The sequence below is a fragment of the Cololabis saira genome, chromosome 11 (genome assembly GCF_033807715.1).
Source record: "Cololabis saira isolate AMF1-May2022 chromosome 11, fColSai1.1, whole genome shotgun sequence".
In the NCBI taxonomy this organism is placed as follows: Eukaryota; Metazoa; Chordata; class Actinopteri; order Beloniformes; family Belonidae; genus Cololabis; species Cololabis saira.
This window is the reverse complement of record NC_084597.1, coordinates 23868079-23877472: the sequence shown is the minus strand read 5'-3', so window position 1 is coordinate 23877472 and position 9394 is coordinate 23868079. Positions and strand designations below refer to the sequence as shown.

The 9394-nt window shown below is 38.3% G+C and overlaps 1 protein-coding gene across 1 annotated transcript; it reads right to left on the bottom strand.

Annotated features, from left to right (window-relative positions):
• Positions 1-383: 383 nt before the first annotated feature.
• exosc2 (exosome component 2) lies at positions 384-7236 on the bottom strand. Its single transcript, XM_061734106.1, has 9 exons — positions 6906-7236; positions 3908-4009; positions 3726-3771; positions 3500-3589; positions 3358-3423; positions 3205-3273; positions 2697-2870; positions 1300-1428; positions 384-768 (listed from the first exon to the last, which is right to left on the bottom strand). The coding sequence occupies exons 1-9, from the start codon at positions 7025-7027 to the stop codon at positions 688-690; spliced, it is 879 nt and encodes a 292-aa protein (XP_061590090.1). The 5' UTR covers positions 7028-7236; the 3' UTR covers positions 384-687.
• Between the last annotated feature and the right edge of the window lie 2158 nt (positions 7237-9394).

Sequence of the window (9394 nt, the reverse complement as noted above, 5' to 3'; positions counted from 1 at the left end):
TTCAAAGTGCTTTACATCAACATTAAAATAGCTGACAGTTGGAGCAGACCTCAGGTCTACAGGAAGTTTGTTCCTCTGGTGAGGAGCAGAATAACTGAACGCTGCCTCACCTTGCTTGGTTCTTGCAATATGCCATTGCAATAATCCAACCTACTGAAAATGAATGCATGAATACGTTTTTCCATGTCTTGTTTAAAAAGTAAAAAGGTAGTTAATATTTTTTTTTAAACAAACTGTCGGATGTGTCAGTGTCCTGCTTATGTAAGAGGTTTTTGCCCTTACGTAAAGTTGTGCATTTTGACACATTTTCCAAAATTTTTTTGAATTAGTTAAATTATCCCCAAAGGCCAACTTTCTTTTTTTTTTTTTTAAACACAACACCAACCTGTCGCTCAAATGTCAGTTTGCTTTCAATTAAAAGGCCCAAATAGTTGTACAGGATGACACAAGTCACACTAAAATGAGTACAAATGTATAGAAAGTACTGAGTTTTATTCGCACACCATCATCCACTTTCAAATGTGTCTTACAAATGTTAAATAGTCTTCTGAAACAACCAAGCAGTTCACTTAGACATTTAAGACATTGGAAAATAAGCAAGTTCAGTCTTCACATGAAGTAGTAAGTGGTCCCATCTCAAAGCTGACCAATTTGATTTGGCTTTTGCGAGGAAATCTTTGAAGCTCTTTAACCTTCTTGTTCCAACAGTTTATGATGCGTCAACATTACAATCTCCTCCATCACCTCAGGTTTTAGGATGTCTTTGACCTACAGAGATCAATTTAAGAAAAAAAATATATATTTAAGACAACAAAATAATGCTCAGTTGAAATTTTCTTCAGAAATTGTGAATTCAGCATTTCATTGAATCATTTTCATTTACTGTATGATACTGTTAAACCAGCAACTTCTCCAAGTCGCAAAATCGGTTGAACTTGTTTAGCCACTCTACTGAACAAATGTTTTAACAAAAAGACAATAGTTTTTGAATGCCATTAAGTCTAACTTTTCGTAGAAAAAAGTAATGAAATAATCTTTCAGTTCAGTTGAGGTTGATACAATAAACCATAGCTATTCCAACCTGAGAGAACTTCTAACGTCAGAGGTAGAAAACGGTAGTCAAATTCACAATATGACCACCAGATGGCGCAATAAATACTGGAAAAGTCTACTTTATTTGTTGCAATCTCCTTCTATCAGCACTGTTTCCTTGTGAGAAGCAGCGGTTACATATACAAAATTACTGCTTAGAGTTGAAGGTGAAATGATGACATGAAAGAGCTCCCTGGTGCCTCCTACCTGGTGCTCGAGCGAAGATTCGAAGCAGTAGAGAACACTGGTGTCATACAGCGGGACTTTGTGTGCAGCCAAAGCCAGCAGGCAGTTTCTCAACCTAGAAATCACCTCTCGATCCGACAGGCTAACAGGCTGTGGGGACAGAGACAATGGATGGGTACAAAAATAACTTCAATTTACTGCAGTCCATACGTATTTGAACTGTGATGTACTTGGATTTATATTCTTCAATGCATTCACCTCAGAATAAAATGTTTAATTTTTCAATAATATGAAGTCTCAGCTTTGAGTTTATGAGACTAGTGTAACAACGTATTAAATTCACAACATAAAAAGCTTAAATATTCATGACTGCACTGATAGAGGCTTTCAGATTTTTGATCCACGGCTGTTTATTGTTGTTTCTTTTAAGAATTGTCAACTTTGGGAAATTACAGTGGCTGCGGCGTAAGTTTTCAGACATTCTCATCCCTGTGTTTTGTGAACTGCGAGACATCAAATGGGACATACAGAGGTGTTTGTTTCTTCTAAACTAAAGGAACATTCCACATTTAAATCAATCCTTGGTTCGATATTAGATGCTGAAGGAGTGCAAAATGTAATTAAAAACCAAAACAACAAGAATCAAAGCAGTTCTAAGTGGGACCAGACTGCGTTTGAAGCAAAATGGCAATTAATGTCTGTACTTAGGACAATGGAAAACAAATGAAGATAAAGTGCTATCTTAAGCGATTGTTGTGTTCATATATACCAAAACGAACCGATCTTTAGGGGGAAACGCTCCCTGTTTCGGAACAACTGCTCCAAACGGGACAGGTGTGAAAGCACCCTTAGTGTGGACAGGGTGGACTGAGGTCAATTTCAATTTTTTTTTTAAGTGTACAAAAAAGGACTTCGTACAAGTACCTCCTTCCAATCTATTATAAATCGACTACTTATGCAACACAAACTAACAGAGGAGAGTTCACAGCCTCTGCTTTCATAGAACTGCATCCGTTCTCAGATATTTGTGACAAAACAGGCAAGTGCTCTCATTCAAAACTGCTTCAATTCATGTCTTGCTATTTCCTAATAAAGGTTTACACTCCTTATATTTCTTAACTGGGACCAAAAACGCCCATAAGACACTGAAGTATGATCAACCTAAAGTTACAGTACACAACTCTTTCGGACTATCAACTGACTAAATGACACCGTTAGTCTGAAAATGTAAAAATACCAACAAGTGAAAAGGTCTGAGAACTTTACATTTGCACTGCTTTAGGATCTATGTCTTTTGTAAGGGTAACTAAATGAGACCAGTGGCATTTCTCAAACAAATAGCTACAAATAATTTGATCATGTTTCTATTAAAGAAAAAAAAAAGTGCAGTTACATTTTCGTTTCGGTTCTGATCTTACCTCCAGGTCGGTGTAGAAACCCCCAGCTTGCTCATCCTGTTCCGATGTGGGAAACAGCCACACATAGCCATTATTTCCAAGGATTATGGATGCGCCGCAAGGTAAGTTGTGGAAATGTGACTTCTGCCTCTTGATCAGAGAAGGGGAAACCTGTACCAGTACTCCCTGACCCAACTGGCAAGTCAGAAACACATCAAATGAGGGCTGTCAGTAAAATACTTTTTAATCAGGCAAAGCAAAAAATGTATATTAGGAAAAAAAAGATTAAAAGATGCATACATACTGGTATTATGTCTGAGATATCTATACTTGACTAATACATTTATTTACTTGCATCTGATCCCAATACTACATGTATAAATGCCTCTACAAGGATTTATTTTATATAAATGTTTACTGTAGAGTTTAAAACCCAGGTATTTGAAAGCAAACAACCTCAAAGCTCTAGATATCATTGAAGCAGGCGTATTATCACAGTGATGTTGTGCTTTAGTCTGTGCATACTTACTTTTCCATACTTTAAACTACGAGTATGAAGAGACAGGGAACCATCTGAGAACACAGACTGCACCTCTGCCTAAAAACAGGACAGCACAGACATTAGAAGTAGAAATAAAGACAGTTTCAAGTATAAAATTAATCAAAAGGAAATCTAACTTACACTGATTAGATCGCCCTCTTCAAGATACTCCCTCATGGTGAGTTCATCTTCTACTGATCTTCTCCTCTAAAAGACAAATTCAACCACTTTGGATAATGCAGTACTTCTAAGACTCACTCAACAGCCTTTTCTGTCATCTCACCAGTTCTCCTCCAGGCAGATTGATAGACGACAACAAGAGCATAGAGTCAAGTCTGGAGTTGGTCTCCACCTTCCACCTTTTTTGTTGTACCTACAATTAACCAAGAAATTCACAAATATTGGAAAAATAAAATACAAATAAACAAATATGCCCTTACTGATCAAAATGGCAACATAGTGTTGTTATCACACATTTTTTTATACAAAAAACAGATGCAGTCTTTCACCTCTGTAATTCTGCCAACCACAACATCTCCAATCTCGCCATAGAATCTGCAGATAAACGTTAATGCTGTGATACTGTAATTACATAATTTCTGCAAAAGCTGTAGACAAGTCAACTCTGAAAGATTCTGTCCACTGCAGACTTACATTGTAAATGTTTAAGAGCTTCAGCCCAGTGACTTACCTGGTCTGAAATGGTCTGACACATATAAGTTTGTCCACCCTCTCAACCTGCCCAGCTACTGAAGCAGTCAGCTTGTCATCGTCAACATAGGTGCCATGACCCCTTGGAGGGAAAATATGCACACATTTTAGATATTTCATATCATATTTTCATCAGGTGTTGTGTTAGTCTAGCAGCGAAGGATCCGTCATTATTGAAGAAATCAGATTATTAAATCAACATTTATATTAAGAGTAGGGTTGCCAACCGTCCCTTGAAAAACGGAATCGTCCCGTATTTATAAACTAAAGTAGACCTACGCGTCCCGTATTGAGCTGAAAAGGGATGCACTTTGTCCCGTATTACTGTGAGAGTCAAAAAATATTCATAAAATACCAATGAAAAATGGCAGAAGTTATTTTTTTCTGTTTTACTACAACTGTAGCCTACAGTCATGGCCTTTGAGGCACAAATATGTATAAGTTTTCTACAGATTTTCGGTTTGCACTTTTGTTACTGCACTAAATGTGCACTATTACAGAATGGATGTTCTGCTTTCTTTCTATTGTTTTGTATGCATTTATACAATTTTATGTTAAGCAGGACAGGTTTCTGTTTAAGAAAGATACTTATTTTATTCTGTTCATTTTGTTATTTTGTATTAAAGTGAATTGCTGGATAATAATTTGTTTTCCACGTTTTCAAAAATACACCCGACACCCAGGGCTCCTACCGAGCGCCGGCCAGTGCGTTTCCCGACGCACCAAATCTGCATGGAGGTAGGCATTTCTTGGCTTTGCTGCCGAACTTGGCGTGATAAAAACACATCCCTGATGGCTTTACCCGGCTGGCCACAGCCGTGGTGGAGACAGAGAGCGGTCGGAGCACACAGTCATCCACCGAGGCAGTCGGGACGGAGGTGGGCGTCGCCGCAAAACACTTCTTCCCAGCTAAGAAAAATGTATCTGCCTCTCTGGCCAACTGGAGAAAGTCTGTCTTGACAGAGTTAGTCACGGCTAAACGGACATATAGTCCAAAATTTCACTTGTCAGTACCACTCAAGGTGAACAAACTTACTTGTGATTTTTGAAAAGATCCATGTCTATAGAGGATTTAGGTATGATAACCTTCCTGAGTGGCAGCTGTATCATAGTTATCAGCTCATGAAGTCACCCACCCCCTTCAGAAAATTACATTTTAGATGTTGGTGAATATCGTGGTTTAGACTCATGTACAGGATATCTGTTAATGTTTCACTATATTGTGTTTGGTATCATTTTAAAGGGGACTTTCTAAGCATTAATTCAAGCTAAGATGTGAATCTTTCTGACCAACATAGAGGTCACTGCAGCTCTTTAAACTATAAACAACACACATTTTTACACAATTTTCATCTAAAAGATATACTATTTTTTAGCCCTGTGTTATCTAAGAACAACAGAGACACAAAATACAAAAACTGGAATACTCACAGGACCATAAGGATTCAGGAAATGTATAATATACCCATACTACATCATTGTTACAGGTCATTGTGAGGCTTAAACTAGAAGAGCATCATTAGGCTCCCATGAAACTATAACAGCCACTAATGTCACAAACTGGTCTTTATCATGCAAATACAGGATGATACAGCTGCCACTCAGGAAGGGTTATGATACCAAAATATCATCTACAGAAATGGATATTTTCAAAAATGATAAGCAAGTTTTGTGACTTTTAGTGGTACTGGTATCTGGTCTGGCCTATGGACTAATAGTCGGGGAGCTGTTGCAGGAAAAGCTCCTTAAAAAGGAAACATGGCTGGTGGTCGCCCAGCAGAGCCAGCATGTGATCCATCAGTTCAGAGGGCTTTGAGTCATCAAGCCCAGGCAGGGGAAGGAAGCTGGCGAGCGCACTCAGACTCAGACCGGCCACACGTCTCCTTCAGATGCGCTTTCAAGGTGTCAGACTTGTCAGCTGCCGGTGGGTTTTCAAATGAGACTCACCACCCTCGCCGCAGGTGAGTTGGAAAGAGCTGCTACTACATAGTAGTATTTGGTGCTGTCCGCCGTAATCTCTCTCAGTGCAAACTGCACCTCTGCCTGAGCAAACCAAGCCTTAACATTCTGCTCCCAAAACTGTTGCCATGTTGCTGTCTTTCCAGTTAACTCTGGAAATGTCCGAAGAAAATCGGGGTCACCAATGTAGGAGTTTGGGAACAAAACAGCTGATGAACGCTTTTTGTGGACGAAGGAAAAACTTGTGTTTTATTTATTTCAGTCTCTCCTTTCAACTGCCGGTAACCAACAGTAACAGAACACTAACAGAAAAGTCCTCATCATCATCATCTAACCCACAGAAACTACATACAGGACTGTCTCAGAAAATTTGAATATTGTGATTTTCTGTAATGCAATTACAAAAACAAAAATGTCATACATTCTGGATTCATTACAAATCAACTGAAATATTGCAAGCCTTTTATTATTTTAATATTGCTGATCATGGCTTACAGCTTAAGAAAACTCAAATATCCTATCTAAAAAAAATTAGAATATTCTGGGAATCTTAATCTTGAACTGTAAACCATAATCAGCAATATTAAAATAATTGCAATATTTCAGTTGATTTGTAATGAATCCAGAATGTATGACTTTTTTTTTTTTTTTTTTTTTTTTTTTAAATTGCATTACAGAAAATAAAGAACTTTATCACTAATTTTCTGAGACAGTCCTGTAGTGTCCTGCTAGTGAGTGGCCACTACAATTCATCTAATTAAATTCAGGTTCGAGACAAATAGTTTAAAAAAAATCGTTTCACTCACAAAAAAGGGGCCAAAAAAAAATCACCACGCCAGGAAAGGTGAAGGCTGCCGATGAGGTGTCCCTTATTTATTTTTCAGGGAGTTGGCAACCCTAATTAAGAGTTCAATCATGAAAGTCGTGTTTTTCAACAGCCTTGCATGTGACGCTATAACTGACCACACATCATTTAATCCTACATTTCTCCCTCTTTTCCATATATAGTCAGAACCCACCTCATAAAACCAGCTTCTGGAGTGATGACATCGCCAGGGACCACCAGATCTTTTTGGTCTGCAGCAGAAACTGAGAAAGGAATTAATTTCCTAACACTCGGTAATCTCATGTCCGCAGCCATGCTTCCTTCTGCGTCTCTTCTTCTTGTCTGCTGTTTCAATTGTTTCCACACAATTGTATAGACAACTTTTACCACCGGGTAGTTAGGAGTGATTCAAAGTGTTTGTCCTCCCAAAACATACGGGTTTTAAAACCGCCAGCGGATTCAAACTATAAGAAGCGTAAAATAACTACATCAGAAACAAAACACTTCCAACTCAAAGTGTTCCGTATCGGTGATAGAGGCGCAGTACCGCCCCCTTCTGGTACGGAGTTTCAAGCAGTCACATACTATTCTTTCTCTTTTGAAGTCTCTGTCAACCAGGGGCGTCAATTGGGTATGGCAAGGTACGGCAGCCACCACACCTTGGCTTCAAGGGAAAATGTAAATGTTTTTTTTTTTAAATACATTTATGGAATTACTCTGTGTCTATTTGTATTGATTATTCTATTACTTAATACATATAGAATAACTACAAATGCAAATCAGAGCAACATGATCGATTTCACTCGTTATTTTACACTGCAAAAACTCCAAATCTTAAGAATATTTGTCTTATTTCTAGTTAAAATGTCCAATTTTTAGTCAAAAAATCTCACCACATTTAAGACAAGACTCAAAAACAACCATTTTCACCTGTTTCAAGTAGATTTTCAATTAAAATAAGTGGAAAAATCTGCCAGTGGAACAACATTTTTTTGCTTGTAATGAGAAGATAAATCTTGTCCCACTGGCAGATTTTTCTACTTATTTCAAGTGAAAATGTACTTGAAAAAGGTGAAAATGGTCCAATAACAAGTTATTTTTCTGATGATGACTCTTGTTTTAAGTGTAATGAGATTTTTTGACTAAAAATGAGACATTTTAACTAGAAATAAGACAAATATTCCTGGTAAGATTTTGAGTTTTTGCAGTGAGCGAGACTGCATTTGAAAAAGTTCCAATTTTCTTGACCACACAGATAAGCTACATAGCAGACTTCTGTGATGAGTATTTGCTGGACGTGTTGATTGATACTCTAGTTAAGTTCTGTGACTCGTAACCTTGCCATACCTTAGCTTCCACTGAATTGACGCCACTGCTATCAACATACATCTACCTCAATTGCCTGTGTTGTCCCCCTACTATAGTTACATATGTAACTACAATATTTATATTGAATGCCCGTTTGTGTAAGTGTACAAATGTCCATCTTAGTTCTCTCCTACACTTTTTTTATTTGTTACATTATGCAGTGAGTTCACTGCACTCACTATATTCTTAGTCCCTTGTTTATACTAGCCTTCTCACGGAACTAAAAATAAATAAATACCAATTTCATCTCATAATCCTCTTGAATTGTACAACTTTCTTTTTTGAAAAGACAATAAAGTGTTATCTTATCTTAAAAGCACATTGCACTATTTATTTTACATGAAGTAGGCAAAAATATGATCTCCTTACACAAACCCTCTGGTAACAGGATTTAATTGAAGGAAATTTTGGTTTATCTATGCCTTTATCTCCTCCAGGCATGTAGTCAGCGTGGTCAGTGATGGAAAACGAGATTGAGCTGCAAAGATAGTTGTATCAGTGTTGATGTAGATCTGAGTGTCAGCAGCATATCAATGGAAATAGATAACGTGACAGAGGGGGAGTATATATAATATATAAAATGAAAAGGAGTGGACTAAGGACAGACCCTTCGGGGACACCAAAGGTGACAGGAAGACACTGGGACTTGGGAGCCCCCATGCAAACATATTCCATCCTGCCATAGAGATAGGATGTGAACCGGTCAAATGTACCAGATAGTCCAATTTCATGGTGGAGCTGGTTTAGGAGAATGTGGTGATCTACGGTGTCCAAAAGCTAGGTCCAGAAGAATGAGTAGGGAGGGAGAACCAGCATCTGCTGCCCATCCAAAGGTAATTTGTAACCCTAACCAGAGCAATTTCCGTGCTGTGGTAAGGCAAAAACAGCTCTTAAATATAGCTTGTTGTAGATATGCTTTTATAGGCCTATGCTGCAGGGGGACGCCAGCATGATCCACTACGCAGTGCCCATCACCCTTTCTTCTCTCCTCTTCTTCTCTTTCCTTTCTTCAGATCAACCCTCAGTTATTGATTAGAAGTATCTCATCACCATCATTGTTCTCCATTGTTCTTGTAGTTTGTTGTTGTGGTCAGCCCCCTCCTGTTCTCTGCTGTGCATGTTTGCCGGCCCATGCCTCAAGAGCTGCATGCTGACCTACAGCTCCACCCTCTGATCACCCCCACTGCTTGCTTCCACCGGTCTGTATAGTTGTCTGTTGGATACCTGCTACTGCTACTGTCATTTAGGAAACACTTTTATCCAAAGAGACTTACATCGGAGACAACAACACAAGCAAGAAATCACATAGGAGGG

Bases quoted from the DNA above. Each gene is read 5' to 3' on its own strand.
- exosc2 (XM_061734106.1), bottom strand. From the start codon at position 7,027: ATGGCTGCGGACATGAGATTACCGAGTGTTAGGAAATTAATTCCTTTC. The intron at 3,772-3,907 runs GTAAGTCACTGG...GTTTATCTGCAG, and splicing joins GTCAGACCATTTCAGACCAG to ATTCTATGGCGAGATTGGAG. The intron at 1,429-2,696 runs GTAAGATCAGAA...CTGTCCCCACAG, and splicing joins GTTTCTACACCGACCTGGAG to CCTGTTAGCCTGTCGGATCG.